The sequence below is a fragment of the Rhopalosiphum maidis genome, chromosome 3, assembly GCF_003676215.2.
Source record: "Rhopalosiphum maidis isolate BTI-1 chromosome 3, ASM367621v3, whole genome shotgun sequence".
NCBI classification, from domain to species: domain Eukaryota; kingdom Metazoa; phylum Arthropoda; class Insecta; order Hemiptera; family Aphididae; genus Rhopalosiphum; species Rhopalosiphum maidis.
The window spans coordinates 30,413,651-30,436,146 of NC_040879.1; the positions used below are offsets into that span (position 1 = coordinate 30,413,651).

At 25.4% G+C, this 22,496-nt stretch overlaps 1 protein-coding gene across 1 annotated transcript; it reads left to right on the top strand.

Annotated features, from left to right (window-relative positions):
- Positions 1-7,388: 7,388 nt before the first annotated feature.
- Positions 7,389-7,854, top strand: LOC113557882. Its single transcript, XM_026963422.1, has one exon. The coding sequence runs from the start codon at positions 7,389-7,391 to the stop codon at positions 7,827-7,829; it is 441 nt and encodes a 146-aa protein (XP_026819223.1). The 3' UTR covers positions 7,830-7,854.
- The last annotated feature ends 14,642 nt before the right edge of the window (positions 7,855-22,496 follow it).

The following is a 22,496-nucleotide window of genomic DNA, read 5'->3' on the forward strand; positions in this document are numbered from 1 at the left end:
ATACATTGATTATTTCTACACACATGAACAAATTGGGTTATTTATTATTCTCGTTAAAAAATCCAATAACTTAAACCAATATAACCGGCAGCTATGGGCATTACGTTTTATTACCGATCACACAAAATATACGCGAATGAAACACTGTCTTCCGAATTTATAATACTCTATAAGAAAAAGGATATAAAAAGTCATCCCTGAAGTAGTATGACGCAAAAACGAACTTTTTAATAACGCGTACTAAAAAAAACCAATAATTTACATCTGTCAAATTATTATCTATTAACTATAATATAATCCAGATTTTCCATATACATTTCACAAGAATAAACTAAAATGGAACTTAAAATTGTTATACATTTTTGTATTGCCATTTTTGTACGTACGTAATACAATTTTCAAAAAATTCCATTTTTGTTTTTTGAGGAATTTATAGAAATTTGAAATTTTTCTTTTTTTCTATTAATGACAATTAAAAATTGTTTCTTAAAATTTAAAATTAATTTAAAACAAGATTAATCATAAGCAGTTCTTATGGCTGGTAATTAAAAAAAAAAGTCAAGCATAATTTCACGTATATTTCTTATAAGTGTCTAGTATACATTTTGACAAAATTAGATATTTACGCGTGAAATAACGATTTTAATTTTATTTGTTTAATTCAAAAAATATCAATCGTAGAACCTTGAAACATTCGGACACTCCACTATATTATTTAAATTATAATTTCCAGTACTCAATGAAAGTTTCAAATTATTCAAACTAAATTTAAGCATTTAATATTTTTAAATATGTATTTGAGTAAATATAAATATTTAAATTTGATCAAAATGCTTGAATATATAATACAAGGTCTCACATAAGTGGTTTTTTTTTTTAGTAATATAAAAATATTTTACATAAGCAAAAGATTAAGCAGCCACATTAACTTGCCCACTTTTGAAAATAACTTCAGGTATGTGCATAGTTTGTTTACGTTTAGGTTATTTTATGATTCAAATGTCCATATTTATGTTCGAAAACACATAACTAATTGAACAAATTACATTATATCGTAACAGTTCTGTGATATTTTATCATAGAATAAATATAATAATGTAATATGTATATTGGTTATATATATATTTCGAAATTGTAATTATTGTTTATATTTAACTCTCTAGAACCGGCGTCTAATTTTATTTTCATACCCGAATAAGTATATAAATACCCCCCTTCGCCATTTATATTGTGTATAAAAAATGTCGAGTCGAAAAAATAGACTCAAAAACAGCTTTTTTTAGAAATACTGATATTATGACACTGCTACTATTATTGAATATTGTTAATTAGATAGGTATACGCACAATATTAAAGTTAGTTGTTTCATATTATATAATAGGTACGCAAGAGCACACATACAAAACAAACTTGTGCTTTTCAAACAATACTCGAGTTTAATAAAAACTATAAACAACCCGGAGAATGATATATTATTTTTAACGTTTTATAATAATATTCTATATTATGCTGACACAGTTTTTAGTTACACCTTTTGTACACAGGTACATGAATTATAGGTAGGTACGTAATAATATTATATATCATAATATTGTGTACGTTGTTGTTATTGTAAGTGCGTTGTAAAAAAAAAATATATATATATATACACGGCACTACATAACCCGAGTTAATATGGAATCGGGTACCTGTATGTATATAAATCGTGTAACAACAACATATACAACGTATTAAGATGCTAAAAAAATGTATACATATAATCCTTCAGTCGTATTCGCCCGTGAGCTATATATTAATCGTGAATATTATATTAGTATATGCTCACGATATTATGTAAACGTCATAAAAAAAAAAAAAACAAAAAAAAAACGACAGTATAAAATATTTGATATCCTATCGGCCGTAAAACAAACGGTCCCGGAAGATTCAAGTGAAATATGTTTTTGTTTTCTAAGAAACGATAATAATATACAATGATAGAAAAATAAATGGAGCTTTGGTCACCGCTAAATTATTAAAAACGCACGCGAACTTTGCAGATAAAATTCTACGCCTAAGTCGATATTTCTGCTCGTTTTTTTTTTAACATTATATATATTTTATAACACCACATAAAGGCAAAAAAAAAAAAAACAGTAACTTTTTATCATGCGGAGTTTCTAGATTTATTATTAATTATTATTTTCTTTGTAAATGCATAGTTTAAGTTTAGGATTTTTTTTCGTTTTTGGGGAGAAGAGAGGTCTCTTATGGCATGTTCGCATTTACTGGTCTTCGATCCTTGTCTAAACTTTAATACTTATAAATAATAAATTGCTGTAATTGAGTTCCATATTATTCAATGTCTGAGCATTTATCTAAAAAAAACTAAAATAATTTTGTATATGAAATAAAAATTTTAAGTAATAACAATATATCAAACCAATTTATTGTTGTTTCTCATATTTAATTTAATAGTAAATATTATAAAAATAAATCAACTACATTTTTTACAAAAAAATCACCGAATAATTGTTTTATACTCATGATTTAAGAGCAGCAGTTACATGTATGTGTACCATCATTATGTTATTCATGTAAATTACTAATGAATACAATTTATCACGGCCAAATAAACAATTGGTATTTTTTATTTTTGCAGGATAAAATTTAGTATCATCGTAGTTACAAAAATTATAACTATTTAATGAAAAATAAAATAAAAGCTCTAACATTATCTATTAAATAGAAATTCCAAAAAGTCTTGGCTCCGATTGTTTATTATATATTATACTATTATAGTAAAAATAAAAAAAGTTTTACCACGTTTATCTTATTTTTTTCTAATTATAATTGTTGGACTTGAATTCAGATAATATTTACTAGAAACACAATCTTTATAATCTATATGGTAAGTTAGTTTTTGGTTTACATAAACGTCATAAACTAGCACAGAATAAAACTTTGTGGTTCTGTAATGCACTATAATCATAATTATGATATATCCAACAATTTATATTAAGTAATCAAATAAAATTGGACGAGTCTTAATAAATAAACAGGACTATCATAATATGCAGAATAATAAAGTATATAAAAATAATATCAGTAGATAGAATAAATATATGATGTTAGGTAACTTATAAATAATGTAGTTTCTTAAATAGGATGTTAGTGGAAGGGAAAATTTCGAAGGAACGGATAAAAAGTATTTTGGTACTATTATTTAAAAGTGAGATGTAGAAGAATGTGGAAATTACAAAAGTATGAAACTTTTAAGTTCTAGTACGAATATTTTATCGAAACGAGAATAAGGGGTGAGACTAAGATTTTGAAGATTTAGTTTGAGTTTTTGCCAGAAAAATAAAACAGTGAGAAGAAAAGGAAGCTGTATAATTTATTTATAGATTTAAAGAAGTCTAATCGAAAGCGAAGACGAACGAAATACTTCAATACTCATATTTTTTAAAGTGTTTAATCAATAATAATAATATAATATAATTTTTAATTTACTAGAAATGATTATACACAACGCAGTATTCTAAATTCTTTATACATTTTTTTCATTGAACTTTGGACATTGCGAAACGACATATTTTACACCACCCCGAATTTCCAAATAATTAAAAATAAACGATCTAGATCTAGATCTATCATTCCAATGTCGAACGGCCATCTAATAAGATAAATATTTGCAAAAACCATTGGTTAGGATTCAAATGCGTTTCTGGAGCATCTATACATCTCGTCAATCGTCAGTGTCTAATAAATATAATTTACATAGACACATAGTAATAATATATAACAATAAAGACGTCCATATAACGAACCATAACGTGTAAAATATAATATACGAAATTTTTAAGTGATCTACGTGATGCTTTGTACGTGCTTACAATACATCAGCGTATGTAACAATATATAATAATGACGTATTTGCAGAATTTTGTACATATATTTATTATTAGGTATATATTTATCACATAACGTTCATATTGTATAATATAATGTATTATACATAATATACGTATAACAAATTAACAATATAATATCATGAAAAATAAACATAACTTTTAAGCATTATATTTTTAACATAACGTTAATTTTTATTTGAGGTTGATTATAATTAATACAAGAATTTAAAAACGTAATGAATGTTAAATTAACCTTCTTTGGCACTAAAAGAAAGGCGTAATTTTAACAATTTCAGTGATGTCCGTAATTTATTTTACTGATTGACGAACAAACCACACAAAACAAATAAAAATAAATACCACAATAATTCCGCTAGCAGATATCGCGGTAAAAAAAAATATATATCTTTTAAAAAATTATCGTCAGTGCTATTTTCACGGTAGGTACTAATATTATGTATTAATTTATAGATAGTCAAGTGTGGATTTTTATATCAAGAAATCAACTTTGCGTCCAGTCTTCGTGTGGGCCACTTTATTAAAATTTTATTTTGTTAAATTTTATTGTTTAATTAATAGACTACAATATTACTAATACATTTAATTACTTTCAAATAAATTTGATTAATGACAAATACATGATGATGAATGTATACAATTTAAATAATTTTCTGTAACAATATATAGATATTACTGTTATAGCAGAATATTAAATCAAATTTTAAATGTTGTTGAAAACAGAGAAAAAGTTAATAAATATAAGTCAAATATGTTTCGATTTAGCATGTATTTTACGATTTTAATATCTTAAAAAAAAATTACTTGCACAAAGTTTAAAAATTACAAAAAGGAATAATGATATTCATATGGATAATTTATTGTTTGATGTCCTGAATTATAATATACTTACAAATACTTAATTATAACTGTGATAATAATGAAAACATCCAACAAGATTTTAAAAAAAACTTAAATAGTTTGCTGCTTTAACATTTTAATTAAGTATCAAAACGCCTTATAAATATCAACAATTAATATCGATGTACAAGTATTTTGTTTCAACTCAGGTAATGGTTAATCAATTATTTCAATTGCTTGAAGAGTAGCCCATATTGCACTTGCTTGAATAGGTAAAATCGGAAGATTTATGCTTATGTAGCTTCCGATAATATAAATTCTAATAAAGTTATCAAACAATTTATTTCTTAGCTAATTTATCATAGCTATTATAAGTGTCAGATGTTTTAATAGGTCATTCTATGAAACAATCGTATTAATTAATTTGTAGAGACGTTCATTGGTTGGTCATCACTATAGGGATTAACACAATCGACATTCACAGTGCGTAGGTATATAATTCATACAATATATGTATTGAACTAATATTCAAACTAAATTTCGGGGCTGTAAATAATTGTAATTTTTGTTTTTAATTCATTTTTTTTTTTTATATTTTTAAGAATTATTTTATTAACGAGAATATAGTGTTACAAACCAGCTAAAAATAATAATAAATTTTTTTTTTTTAGTTGGTGAGTAAGTGTGACAGCCTAAACAGTTGAGTCCCGGGTATAATACGAGTATACTTATATGTATCCTTCAATTTTGTAATGATGATTATTATCACGTTGAAATAAAATAAGGTAAAAGAATAAATATACAACACAACATTTGTGGCAGTTGCACCATTAGTAAGTAACTCGTTATTATCAAACTGAAAAAAAATCCAAGAGGGATTATACAGTATAAATACGCTTGTTCATAGCTTTATATATTATATAAATAATAGTGTAGGTATACGCTGTATACTTAAATACTTTCATAATGATATTGTGTATTATAAAGTGTTTGTAAGGAAATTTGTTCACAAACATTTACTAAAAATAAATTTAATATTATTTTCACTCTTTTCATGTGGTATTCTTTATCGATTCAAAAGCTACGAATATTTGAATATTATTGAAACGAAAGCTGTGTAGCTGTAACATTCTACACACGTGATATAGGTACAAAACGCACTTATATGTCACCATCGTTATGTAGATTGAATATATGTTATATATTATAAAGGCAATATAAACTGTGAATAAAATAACTGACAAATATAAAAAAGCATATTTATCATTGATGGTTTTTTTTTTATAAAACCTGACAACCTAATGTTATGTTTAATAGTCTATTAAAATGGTGTTCGTAATATCATTACGGCACCAATAAATTTTAAACCTATTATAATTGACTACAGACTTTAGTTTCATTTTTATAACTATAAAAGTACACGTTTGAATTTCGATTTATATAAGTACACTTCAATTGATAATAAATTTATCTGCTTAACCATTTACAACAATAAAAGGTGGTTTCAATTTGAAAAGGAGAACTTTGTGTCGTAACAAAACATTCAATTCACTTAAATAACATAAATATTTTAAGTATTTGAAAATATAAAATTCAGAATGTAAAATGTCTGAGAACATGCTCGATGAGCCTTTGAATTTAGCAGAAATATTTTCTAAAAAATTTAATTGTTCTTTTGAATACATTTTAATTGGTACTTGCAAGCTTCTTCAATGATTTCACTTTAACATTTTCGCTAACGGATATCTGTTCTAGGCCAAACTTTTTTAGAGGTAACTTTTAAATTCTCCAATCAAATTCGCTGCACAAACCACGCTGATTTTGAACGAATGGCAGTTTTAGTGCTCTTAAGATCAATATAACAACTCGACAAACAAAATATAAAGTTCAAAACGATCAGCTTCATCGTGCTACATCTGGAAATAGAAATGTTAACTTTGTCTCATTAAAACATGTTTCTAATTCATTTGTTGTAATTTATAACTTAGTAGTTATTTCAATATACGTGAGAAATTTCAAATTACGACAAATCCAAATTCAATTCCACAAGTGTTCAAAAGGCATCGCGCCTTGACGCCCACGCAATATTAACAAATTGTCTTATTTAATTCAGATCAAAATCCACTAATATAATTATTCCCTTCCATCTTTATTATTTTTAATATTTTTAAGACTATTTATCAAATTGTATAGTTTAAAAAGTTACTATCATATAATTTGTATAATTAAGATCAACATTCAACGCATTTTTGACCAAAATATAATTAATAAATTGCTGTTTAAAATAATTAATAAAACGAATGGTTTATATATAATATATATATATATATATATATATATATAGTATAATTAGGATATTTTAAAATGAGCATATCACTATACATAACATGTATATTTTACGAAACAATCGTATAATATATAACATACAATATTATGATCTATAAAAAAAAATAAATAATTACTCTCTAAATATTGAGCGATAATAGTGATATAAATTATAAATATTTACAAACAATAAAAAATTTGTATTTAAAAAACTATAGCAATGGTTCATATTAAATATAAATAATTCTGTAAAGTATTTTAATAGTCTACAATTTATATAAATAATACATTTTCATAAATAGATAAATAATAATGAAAAAAGAAAAAAGAAAAGTACGGTCAGTGAAACTTCAAGTCAATCGAATAAAAAAAGCTACTAAGTCTTTGTGCAGTGAAAAAAATTGCGTAAATACGATCTTTGAAAATTCAATGCTCGGCGACGAAATTAAGAAATTACGTAAAACTATAGAAGATCAATACTCAATTATTGGAACTTTTAGCGTCTCTGATAGTATACAAAAATTAAAGGCGATTTTAGAACAAAACGCGAAGAATGAAATTGTTGATAGAAAACTAAACGAAAGATATTTGTTGACCGTTGAATTAAAGGAACTTGATATGGCTCTGATAACAGTACAACAAGAACTGGAAAATACCTCGAAACAATTTTCCTTATTGGAAAAGGAACGACGCGTGTTGGCACATTTGATGACATCTACTTACCAAGAGAAAAATAAAAACGTTGAACAATAAAATCGTAATTTTTAGGTGTATTTTATTTTATACCTATACTCGAATATATATTTTTAGTATGTTAAAACTTTGAATTTGATGTGTACCTATGCGTTGACTTTTTAAATTGGGTATAATATTTTTATTTAAAATTTTGTTTTTTCTTAATACTTGCAAATGTATAAAATATATGAACGTAGCCTCTTAAATCAGTGCATAAAATACCATGTTTATTAATGTGAAACGTATTACATTTTATTCATTTACAGGTAATTTGTAAGACGCATATAGGAATTTTTCGTTTTCTTCTATATTTGAAATAATTATAAAAATAATTATTTTTTAACTAGTTTCCGGGTTTTATATTTAATTGATTCTGACTGTTTATTTAAATTTAGGCTTCTGTTAGTACTTCTTGTAATTTGTTGATGGTGTAATATTTTTATATGAGTTATTAGTTAAATAATGTTTTAATGTATATTTATTATTTTGTAACGTATGGACAAATTTGGAAAAAATATAGATAACTAGTTTACAATGTAACGTGTATTACCTGATATTACTTGACATTCCGTTATCTATCTGTAATTGACAGGTTCCGATTAAATCGAAAGAAGGAATCGCGGGAAAAATTTAAATTTGACAATCAATTATCAGTTAAGACAAAGGCACGGCATCCACTATTCCACTCCGTCAAACAAGCGTCTAATATGGAAAATGTCTTCATAAGAATCAATTTAGTTATAAGTTTCTATTGAATTGACCTACTATCAAATTCAAAGGTAAAAACATTTACCTTTACCTATTTATCTTTGTACGTTTGTTTTTTTTTTTCATGTACTTCAATATTGAAGCAAGTTGAGTATGCAAAATATTAAAATGTTAAAATTCTTTAACTGGGCTATAACCAATAAATTCTTATTTTATAAGCGGATGATCAGCCAAGAAATAAAGATGTAACATAAAACTAGATATAAAAATTAATATTTAATTGACACTTTCTGTGTAAAATATTTTAAGTACTAAATGAATGCAATTATAGACCATAACACGAAGAGTGAAAAAAAATGTTTATTTAAAATTAAATAACAAAAATATGTAAATTGTTGAATTGAACTTTGAAGTTAACTTGATATGGCTTTGATAAAATCGAAATGAATACAATAAGAATCTCGAAAAAATTGACCAAATTAAAAAAAAATTGGAGTGTGTTAAGGGGTTTAATAACATCTACTTAACAATAGAAAAATGAAAACATTTTTAAATATTAAAATTATAATTCTGGGGTGACAGGTAGGTATACATTTTATACAAATATAATCAACCACAAATAAATAAAAATGTAACGTGTAAACTACGCGTCAAATTTTTAAATGAGATAATAACGCAGTATACTGATGGTTAATTGCCAGACATACCTACAAATTAGTTTACTTCGACATACGAGTAAGCTTCATAATACTACTACATCTACATAGGTTACGTTCGATTAGGTTATTATTAATTCGAAGTAAAGACGAATTATGGCTGGGCATTAATTTATTTCCAATGTTTGTTCCTGATGTTAGCAAACTGGACGATAATCGCTTAAAGGAGAGAGTGCTCGAACACCAAAGACATTTTTCGCCAATTTAATATTGTTCAATAGGTGTTGTTCTAAAAACAACCACGCATAACAATCACCAATCAAAAACTATTGTTGTACATGACTGATAAATATATAATGATACCGTAGTTTATGCAATAACACAAACGTCACATTTGTTTTAAACATTTAGTTCATATTTAATAATAGTTGTATAGTACCCAATTATGGCTTGAAAAATAAATAAAACGTTTCACTTTTAATACAATCGAACCACACAGCCATCAATTTTCGGAGTTTTTTTTTATTTTAAAAATGTAAAGGGTGGTTGACATTTAGGGTAGTCTACACTGGTATACGCCCCATTACGACATACGTACGCGGTGAACGCGGTCACCGCACTGGCTCCTGACAAATATAATATAATGTATATTTATTGTTTATACCGAGCTACATTATAGTTAAATATGTAATTTATGAAAATAGCGATTTACAATAGTCGATAACAAATGTCGGAAAATAAGAAATGGGAACAATTTTGTTAGTTAGATATTGATGACGGGTCAATTAATTTCAATGTCCGAGTGAAATATTGAAAAAAAAAATAATAATATATATAGGTCATGCTCAATATTTCCGATCTAATAACAATCATATTTAAATAATTACGGTTCAAGATTTTATTTTATTCAAATAGAAAAAAAAAACAATCTGTAAAACCCAAAACAATAATAGAAGCTATATAAATAAATTACTAAAATATCTTAAATTACGAGTTTATATGGAAAACATATTTAATTCAAAATGCCCCGTAGTATTATTAAAAACGTAAATATGCACAAACAAAAAAGTTGAACAAAAATAATAGATATTACAAAATATATTATGAAATGCATCTTATTTATAGTAATATGGTAATGGGATAAAATACTCAAGAAAGAAAATTCACTGAAATTATACACGAAATAAATAACACCGATTAAAATAATATCTGAAAGACAAAATAACCAATAAAAAAACTACAATACATTTTTTGCGACACATATTGTGCTGTATGTGAATTCGATATAATTTATATAAATAATTGGATTAATTGATAGTTATTTTTTCTATGTATACATAAACCATCATAATCAAGACTTGCTATTTCCTAATTGCTCCGCGTATATTATTACATATCAAGTTTCATTTATATTTGATGTATATTGTGTATAGATTATATTTTGTGTAACTTATAGTCTTTATTTATCGTTTGTTTATCTACCTATCGTGAGCTGTGGTTAATAAACAACTAACTATAATTTGGAAAATTTAGAGTTTCAATTATTTTAATTAATTATATATTCAAAGATATATTTTAATCTTTACTCGTTCAAATTATCATAAATTGTATTTTCAATTGATTGTATATATTCAGTAATAACAACATTATTATTGTAGACGTTAATTTTCTTGTTACTCTTGCTGATTTCAGAGAATCCTATCATTTAATGGCCAATATTCTCATTAATATAATATATCAACACATCAATATCATTATATTTATCATACAATCATAAATTTGTCAAATATTGTCTTCAATGGCTAATTGAGATCTTCTATAGAGTCAGTGTTAGATTATTTTTATTGTGAAATCCTATTTATTATAAATATAAAATAAACTAATAATATTAATTAATAATTAGTTATGATATGTTCAAATAAATTGAAATCCGTGAAACACCGGCATTGTATGGGCTCTCCTCAGATCTGCAGTCATTATTACTCCCATTTATAAATTATACTTTTATGACAGATAATACAAATTTTAAATAAAAAAAGAAGTGAATTGAAAGAAAAAGAAGATCAAGAAAAAAAGCAGGATTACAATTTAATTGATCTGTTCTTGTCATCAAAAAGAATAATCACAGGTACGAGTTTATATTTAATTTTGTTTAAAGCGTTTCGATAAAAATATTTTGATTGGACGGCGTTAAAGATAGGCAAATCAGGTATGCGAACGTTGTGAGTTCATTTTTCCAGTATCATATTTATGATAAAACTATAATACTATTGATTTTTTTAAATACATTACAAATTCAAATATACTAGAATAATAATATTTATGACTGCAATAAGTGATAAACTTTTTACATATTTTTATGAAACATATATTTTAAACGTTACAAGTTTATAACCATTATAAATACAATCGCAATATCTGTTTAGTGTTTTTTAATATAGATTAATGATAATAATTTTCTCATCATAAAATCGCTGAATTTAAAATATAATTTATTATTTTAATTCAATGTATATAATTTATAATCTAGTCTTTATAATTACTAAATAATATTGGACGTAATTCTTAGCTAATTGAAATATACATATTTTTTAAACAGTGAAAATAACTTTAATGTGAAAATTGGATATAATTGGTATTTTAGAGGGTCAAACGAAAAAAAGGTCGTTTGAGAAAGTATCTACCGCCCTACTGTATGCTGTATAGTAGGAATGGAGTGAGCTACAGCTACTGTAATGGAAATGTTATATTTAAATTCGATAATATGTTTCATTGTACACGAAAAATAACTCTGAGTAGAGTCTGACGGTCTATCAGCTAAGGATATTTTATACAATTTTTATATTGCTTTTATCAATACTATGTAAGTGGAATTTTTTTTTGCTAAAAAATTACATTAACAATATTAAAATTATTAATAATTAGTGATATAGACATGTGATACCATGACTGTAACATAGTACATCCTTGTATATGCAGATCGGTTATAGATTTGTCATGATTAATATAAATCAGCCATGCTTCAATATGAACTATTTATAAGCAACCTCGTACTAAAGTTTTTGAGTTTTTACAGCTTATAAAGAACTTTGGCGTTTGTATTAGACGTTTTTACCAAGAATATTTATGCGCAAATTGAAAAAATTCTAAAATTTAAAATATTTTTAAATAACTCAAAAGAGCCAAAAAAATGTAAAACTATAGCAAGCCTAGAAAATTATCTGTATTATGTTTTGTGAAATTGTCAATTACCTACATTATTTGTCTTTGAGTTATAAAAAAAAACAACAATAATTTAGTCAAAAACTGGTTTTGCTTAAAAATTCTTATTCTTCCTTAATTTTGTTTTACTCGATTATTTTGGAAAGTATTGAGAATCATTCACTTTTTATTAAAGCTTTCGCAAACGATCTATACAAATATATTATTAAGCACATAATAATAATGACATGTTAACGCGTGTCAAAACAAAAATCGTCGTCTAAAATAATAATTATTACATATTTTCTTATTGCAAGCCACCGCAAACGTCACGATTTTAACTGCATTATATGTAATAATATGTATTACAGTTCATTGCAGTGCTTTTGGACATGACACTGTACGTCATTGACGTTGCACGTCTATTGCAGTCCGTATTCATACACATTATATGTGACATGTTAAGACCTAACGCTTGCTACAAGAAACCAAATGATTATTATTATTATTATTATTATAGTTATAACATAGGTACCGGCAAAATTATATTTAGACTTCCAATAGCTTATGCGCTTATTCCATCGTCGAATCCCATTTATTTATTTCGCAGACGACCAACGCGTTGACATATTGACCAGCGCCGATATTGCATCGATGTAATAATAATTGTTTGTCGGTGCAAAGTCTGTGGCGCGTATGAACATTACGCGTATTACGTCCGACGATGGAATTTGTGTCGACAAACGCGTGGCCATTAATGCGATTAAACTGCGATTCCAGGACGTACTGTAATAATATTATTATTATGTCATCAAAACATAATACCACAGTGGCATTTTGCATCATTGTCTAACGTTTCGTTCCGTCGCTTAGCACTGGATTATATGAAACGAAAGGTCGAAATCATTCGGTGATTCTTCTATAAATATATCCTGACGGATATAGTTTAATACTACGAATACAATACATAACGATGTTTCGACTTGGGCTATCTTAAAATAGAAATAAATGGATTAAGTTATTCACTGATACTAAATCAATACAATTTGAAATGGCGAATGATTTCCAACAAAGAAATAATATCGGTCAATGGTGCGATAGAACCAATTTTAAATTACTACCTTTTTCATATTTTATTAACTATAAAACAACTAAATAATATATTTTAATAAATACAAATACTTATAATAATATTTTGTAATGTATTTAATTAAGTCGTTTATATCGTTTGCATGATGTAATTGACCGTAAAATATCATAATTACTGTAAATATGGGAAATGTAGAAATGTTGAAGTTGTATACTTATACATTGCAGATTTATGACGTCAATGATCAGTTAAATTCGACATTATTGACATTAAATACAGTCTTACTATAAATATCAAACGATGCGTTGGTGCCATAGACATACATTATTAACTCAAGGTCTGACAACAATTTTGACGAACTAAAACTTCTCAAAGCTCAAAGTAGGTATACGTATATTTCAATACTACTCGAGATTCTCCGCTTAATTTTCGGACGAATGATAATGATATGCCATTTTGTACAAAAATTAAATGTGTGTGAAGGTATATATAAAAAAATTAGAATTTAATTTTTAATAAAAAGTAATCAGTACAAAATATGACGTGATTAAACACAAGTATACATGAAATCCTAAATTGCCCCATATAGCAGTGTCTCATGAAAATTTACCCATTGTAATATCTCTTAAAATAATGGAGATATCATAATAAATTATGTTTTTTTTATAAGACTCACAGAGACAAGGATTACAAGTATTTCATATTTTAATTTAATTTAATATATTGGTAAAAAGTAAAAAAATAATATTTATTTAATTATTTTCAAAAAAAATCGCAGATAGTCATTTTGTAAAGTATATTTTTCTGAAAATTTTGATGTCTTAACATTTTATTTTTGTTAAAATCGTGATTTTTAATATTTTTTAGTCACAATTTTTCTTAGTCAAAATTTATTGAAACGTCAAAGTTTTCAAAAAAATAAACCCTACAAAATTGCTCTTCGATTTTTCTAAAAAAAATTAAATTAAATAAAAAAATATTTTTATCAAAACATTAAATTAAATTAAAATAAGAAATACTCGTAGTCCTTGTCTCTGTGAATCTTATCAAAAAATATATAAATTACTATGATATCTTCATTAAGATATCATAGTAATTTATATCGGAGATATCGCAATGAGGATTGACTCCTCATCGCGGGGCTCCCTAAAAATAAAAGTTAGAAAGATGATTATTTCCTACAAAAATGCATTGGACTACAATTTTTGATTACAATACTTATAACAAAAATAATAATAAGAAAAAAATTGTGAAAATTGGTTATATTCATATTCAAAATATTAAGTATATGTTTTAATGATACAATGGGACCTCGATAAGTCGAAATTTTAAGAAAATCCATTTTTTTTTTCGACTTATTGAAGTTCTACTGTATAATTATGAAAATCTAAGTCCAATACATCATACAAAAAGTATTCTCTTTCTATAAAAATTCTTGAAATTGGATCACTGTACGGGGCGTGGTAGCTTTTCCTGCAAGGTATTTGTTTTTAAAACAAAACACCGGGTCACATGTATGCCCCTTAAATTGTAATTTAATAATAAATCATTCTATACAAAAAATGATTCTGATAATACGATGATCAGCATATATTTCTAAGGAATTTTATAATTTATTTATTTTATGATTATTATATTAACGTATAGGTTAAAATATTTGTTGCCAAAAATATGGAATCAAAATTTAACAATATCTTTTCCGAGCTTTGCGAGTTAGACAACAGTTCAACACTGTAGTGTAAGTACAAAACTATTTAGTGCTAAGCTTACTGGATTGACATAAAATTAAATAATATTGATTGAATACAAAATTGAGTAAGAACAGAAATTCGAACAATTGAATTATTATACCCTTTCCTTGATTACGCTTTCCGAACCCTAAAAGATAGTACAGGCAAACTATATAGAGATAAACTATAGTCACCGCCTGATTTCTTGGCTCCTTTCACCCCATTTAGGCGTCTAATCGCCAGCTGAATTAGCAAGCTGCATGCCCACACCTTCCACCCTTCCCATCATCTCTGCGATATTAGATAAACAATCCATTATTCCATCATCTAAACAAATTAACTACGCCTTTTTCTTCTACCCTTCCCTCTCCCCCCACGAGCGTCACTGAATCACTCAGCTATGTTGTTTTGCACGGAAAACATAATATTATTTAACATCGTTTAGTTGAACTCCCGCGTCCGATCGGTTCGTCCTAGCCTTCAGTGCTTGAATAACCGAAGCATTTCAAGCTAAGATAGTCGTACGTTTTCAATAACATTTGAAAATTAATTTAATTACCATCGCCCTACCGAATATATCGATTTTAGTCCCTTCAAAATAAGTATCTTTGCTCTTAACAGTGTATCAACGTATTTGAATACGTAGAAATAATATTATATCGTGGTCGCCTACAGCAAGACTGAGTACTTCTAGGAAAAGGCTTATCGATCACGATAAAAATATGATTTCTCGTCAAAAATAAGGTAAAACATATTCTTTGTACACACTATAATGCAGGTTCTAGATGAATTATATATATATATATATATATATATATATATATATATATATATATTACTTTAAGAATTTAGAATGATGGATAGCTTTTACGATATTTTTAGGTTATAGAAATAGAACTGATGACGGAGTTTTATGAAACGACAGATTGCTATTAAATAATATAAAATTCTTTTAATAACACTAATAAAATAATTAAAGAAGTGGGATTTTTTTTTTTTACAATTTTTCAATAATTATTTCATCGAATTTATAAAAAAAAAAATCATATTAACGTTGTAACCACGAAACTTTGCATCAAAAAATCATTGATAGTAATACAACTAATTATATTAAATGTTACAAATTATTATCTTTCTTATAATCTAGTTTTACGTGACTATTCAACTTTCACAGACCCGACCCAAAAAAACCATATCAAAATATATATAAGTACTGACGAATAACATAATAAAAGTTTAAATTTTTTTTTAACATTCATAAATATACAATATACACATAATTATCTTTTATAAAGATATATATTTTACGCATTAAAAATTAATTTGAAATCAAATTAGTTTTATCGATTTACCTACTATTTATTTATTAACATTTTTACTTTTTTAGTTCATTGTTTGAATATTTCGAGTTATCAAGATATATATGTATTATTAAGTATTAACTATCTATCATATTATTTATGGTATTAAGTCCTTGAAAAGATTTTAATAGAATATTATAATTTTAATTTTATCTATTTTATATAATACTTTTGAAAATATAATTATATAATATAATAATATAATGATACTATCATGGCGTCACCATCCGAAAAATAAATGGAATTTAAAACATGCGATATTTTTCATTATTTAATGGAAGATAAACTTTGATGATTCGGTGAAATAATACGTGATTGCAATAGTATATTTTATTAGATTTTTACTGAAACAAGGAATATTTATTGGCATTTTAAGAATTGTATGTGTCTGGCACATTTCTTCGAGTAGAATAAATTCTCTGAAAGTTTGGTGTCGTATCAATCTATAAATTGAAAACTGAACACCATATAGAACTTTAAAGAGTGTACATGAAAAAGTGACTTTTTAGATATACTCAATATTTTTGCTAAAAATTTCTACCTTCCCCAACACTACAATAATAAAAAAATCACGAAAAACTTACAAATTTACGAACACAATGAAATCACTGTATCGTAATTCTAGAAATATTACAGAGTTTGAACCTTCATTGTATTATATTATTTTCACGCATTGTGCTTAAAGAATTTTGAAGACGTTTTAGCCAAAATTAATAACTTGGTAATCTTTTGTTTGATTAAATATATAACAATAAAAAATACCATTGTGGATATAACAAAAAACCAATCACAAATATCCACATGGATAATATTTAATATAAAATCCATGCTTGAATTGATTACGAAAATTATACACTCAATATTTATTAAACATCAATATAAACCTTAAACATTTTATTAAGTACAATTTGACAATTTTAGTGTTGTCTTATAAGGATGCCACGTCGAAGATATTTTAGAAATTTGGTTTACCATTTTAAATTAAGTAATTATTAATAGATTAATACAAATTTAATAATTTTGTATTTTTACTACATACTATATATAAGCCAGAGGTCACCAGTTAATATTTTTTAAGGGCCTCATAAGGAATCTAAAAATTTTTCAGAGGCCATCAAAATTCTAAGTACATATAATAACACATATAATGTTTTCGTATAGTATAGTATATGTTATTTATTCTTTGTCTGCGGGCCGCCATTTAACGACCCCTGCTATAAGCTTTATATTATAGAATTATAGAAACTATTTTTTTCATAGAAATAAATTCGATAATATGAATATATTTTAATACCATAATTGAATTTCCTTGTCAATAAAAACTCTGTAGACTTCATATATATATATATATATATATATACATACAAAAAAGTTATTAAAAAAGTGCTAATTTAGTGATACAGCGCTATGTCAATGGATCTTCCGGATCTGGTGTGTTGAATTTGTATAGGTAGTGGTAATAAAATTTGAAAACAATGGTGGTATTTAAAAAACACTTTTGTACTGAGTTTGGTTAAAAATTAAATTTATTTTTAAAAGCACTAAGAATTTTGAACTTATATTTATCGGAATCCCGAACATGCATATTCCTGGCCAAAAATTATCAACTAAAAAAGATATAAAATACTTTTTTTAATCGTCATTGTAAAATAAATTAGGTACATATTATTAGGGAAAAGGCCAATTACAATAAACCTACAAACTATAATACCTACTCTATTATAACTATGTCTATATGATAAGTTCTCAACATAACGAATCACGTTTCTACGATATTATAATATATATAACAACCTATTTAAGAGGGTGATTAATCGGTGTTCTGGAGAAAATTAATATATTTTATATTTTATGAAAAATGTTTATTTTTAAATTTATTTAAATTCAATGTACTTTATTTAATGATTTTACAGAAATTAAATAGAAAATCCATAAATATATAAATAACATGATGATGTAAATTAGCTATTGTGTAGATACTGGATATAGTTCGGGTTTAGAGGTAAAACACTCATGATAAAATCTGAGCAAGATAATTTTAGAAAAAATAAAACTATTTTTATCCATCTTTTAATATAATATTTAAAATGTATTATATGGATATAAAACACAAAAATAAGACGTAGGAAAGCTGGTGAAATCACTGAAATCACCATCATAATATTATCTATTTAACCACGGTTTCTAAAATAATGTTTAGCATATAAATGATATGAAAAAAAAAAATGTTTTCACGTGCATAAGTATAGTTAGTTTTTACTTTTTAGCGAATTTAATGAAAAAAATTTGTTCATTGAATATCCACGGAGGAATAAACATTAATAATATATTAGGTTCTGAGCGAAGCAATGGATGTATTGATTTTACATTGATGTGTATTTTTTTTTCTGTCTGTCACAACCTTTTAAGGCAGTAGAAATGCTTTGATTTTCACTTTTGAGTGAAATTTCTGGTAGCAAATTGGATCTAGTTGGTACTTCGAGTGGTCAAAAACAAACATTATTCAGTACTTGTCTTGTAAAAACTAGCAAATTTTACGCAAAACTAGTTTTCGACAAAAAATGACTACTTTATTTTATTATAATTTAAAAATGAATACCTAACCGTAGAAACTTTTCTCCAAAAATGTATATTATAATTTCCTATATATCATTAGAGGTAAAATTTTCGGGGTCAAGTGCCAAATTTTTGTAATCAAGGTTTTGAAAATTATTCACGTGCCCATGGAAATTATATTTTCTAAGGATAAAAATAAAGTTACAGATTTACCTATCATATATTATTATTTTATTAAGTAAGCACGCCTTTTTTTTGTAGTTATAATTTTTTAAATGTTTATAATTTGTTTCTTTGAATTTCTTATAAGAGTTATAATCAAAACTTTATAAATAGCATAATTTTTAATAATTTAAATTTTTCATGTGCTATATGGAATTAGATTAATGTGCCACCTTTGGCACGCGTACCGTAGGTACAATTTGCAAAATATTTTGACATTATTTTAAATTATTTGACAATATATAGACAATTGAAATTTTCAATTTTTTTTTATTTTTTTTTTTTATAAATTCCAATAACAAATGTATGAATAAGTAAAAATACATGAAAATGTAATAAAAAATTTTAAATGAGTAATGAGTTTTTGATTTTCCAATTCAAAATTATAAGACAAACATAGGTAACCTATATTAAAACAAGAATTCTACTGAAAAGTTAAATTAATTTTTTATGACTGTTTGAAGTCAAAATTTGTACTTGAATATTTGGATGCATGTGAATTGCGTCCCGATATAAAAATTACGATTTGTGTGAACATAACTATGAAAACGATTCTGTAGAAATATTAAACACACAAAAATTAAGCAATAATTTAAAACGAAAGGCATTATACGATCTCTATAATAAGCCCTCAAAACTCATTCATAGGGAACTGTCAAATGACGTATCGACATTGACCAGTTGTGATTTAACTTTAATTCGCAAAAATATGCATCACACCCGAGCATCAGTAATTTCCAAGCTGCCAAATAATATATTAGATTTACATAATTCATTGAAAGAAGAAAACATTAAAAGTAACCAAGATGAAAAGTTTCTATTAGTTAACGACTATGAAAATAATATACTAGGTTTTTCAACAATAACTAATTTGAAGTTCTTAGGTCAAGTTGACACAATATTTGTTGATGAAACTTTTAAAAGTTGTCCTAAGTTATTTACACAATTATTCACAATTCGCGGTTTATCAAATGAAAATTACATACCATTAGTTTTTTGTTTATTAATTAAAAAAAATGTAGAAACTTACAAGAAAGCATTTCTTTATCTAAATTCAGAATGTATAAAAAATAATATTAATTTTTTACCGAAAATGTTATTTGCTGATTTCGAAAAAGCAATTCACTCGGCCGCAATATTTGTTTGGCCATCTGTCGAATTAAAAGGATGCCGATTCCAATTAGGCCAGAGTTGGTGGAAAAAAATTCAAACTCTTGGTTTGAGTAATGAATATAATCTAAATTCAGAAATAAGCAATTACCAAAAAATATTTTTTGGTCTCCCTTTTTTGAAACCTGAAGATGTAGAAAACTGTTTTATCGATGATGCAGTATCATTTTTTACCACAGAATAAAAAGTAGAAACATTTACAGATTATATTTTAAACACATATATAACCCCCAATTGTGACTTTCCTCCTTCTTTATGGGAAATGTTTCAGGATCAATTACACGGACAACAAATAGCTGTGAAACTTTCCATTCAAAATTTAACGGTATGTTTTATTTTGCTCATTCAAATATCTACAAATTTATTGATGTACTTAAAAACGTACAAAAAGATACTTGCATACAAATTCGCAGCAGTAGTCAAAGAAAAAAAATAAGACGTGAAATATGTGAAAAACAAGAATTTTTAAGAAAACAAATGATTAAATACGACGTGAATGAAATTACACGTTTTGATTATGTTAAAACTGTATCGTTCAAATTTTTACCAAGCCATAAATAATATTATAATAACATGTAACTTGCATATACCTACATATAGCTTATATTTTTTGAAATTTTTTTACTTATTCTTTTATTTTTATATTTAATGACAAAAACAATATTTTTGATGTACATAATTACGAAACGATAAAAAACAATATTTTTAACCTACCTTTAGCAATATATTATTTAATGTTGCTATTGACAGTCCTAAGTCTATATTAAATGGGAAGGAAAATAATGTATTTATATCGGACGCAATCAGTATAATTGTTAAATATCATCGGGACGCAATCAGTGTAGTTGTTAAATATTATCGGGACGCAATTCGTATGAAAAAGGGATCTTTGGACGCAATTCGTTTGCTGTAGAATATTTACGTGTACTTATAATAACTATATATCTTTGTAAACAATTAATCGTAGGTACTTGAAATTTTCATAAAATTTTTATATTATAATTTTCTATTCATAGTATAATTTAAAATTATCAAAATATTTTGAAACTTTTAAGCTATATATACGCATGAGAAATCTTCAATTTTTTTTTATTTTTTTTTCAATAAATGTCGATAATCAATCATTCACAGTCAAAGTTCTTGAATATTTAATACAAAATTATTAAAAACATATATGCAAAAAACAATTTTTATACATTTGAAGTTACCATTTTCACAAAGTGCATTCGCGTACTAGAACTAAAATTAAAATATATACAAAAATAATTTTTCATAGATATTTTTATTTCAATTTAAAATATCGGATTACGTATTTTGTCGATAAATAATGATATTAATTATTTTTTTATAATTTAAAAACATTATTTGTATGGACTTACAATATTTACGTGTATCATGAATTTTTAAATATTACTATACTCGATGAAATTTTTAAAATACGTTGATTAATTTTAATATATTATCTATTTATACTATGAAACTATTCATACTGTCTTACGTTATTTATAGTAAGGAATTAATAACAATAATATAATATAGTATAAATACTTATATTATAATTAGATAATAATAATAAAATAAATACAATGTTTTCAGAAAAAAATATATCAACCTATCATCATACTAAAAGTAAAATAAATCATAGTAATAGCTTTAGGTATATTAAAAAACATATCAGAAAATATAGTTAATGGTATAAGCTGACAGACCATCTACGCTTATAATCGTTTTTTGTACCTGTACGATGATGTATTATTGAATTCAAATTTAATACATCCATTACTGTAACTCGCTTAACGCCTACTGTACAACAAAGCGATACCAACTTTCTCATAATTTTCCAGATTATTTTGAAATTATAAATTTTATTTTACTTTTAAATCTATAAAATAACAAAAAGATCTGATTTTTTACCAAAACCCACTCCCAAAGCTGAAGATTAAATCTATTTTTACCTTTTATTCCAAAGGGTGATGTCAAAAGACACACAC

Excerpts from the sequence above, each read along its gene's own strand:
- LOC113557882 (XM_026963422.1), top strand. The coding sequence starts at position 7,389 with ATGAAAAAAGAAAAAAGAAAAGTACGGTCAGTGAAACTTCAAGTCAAT.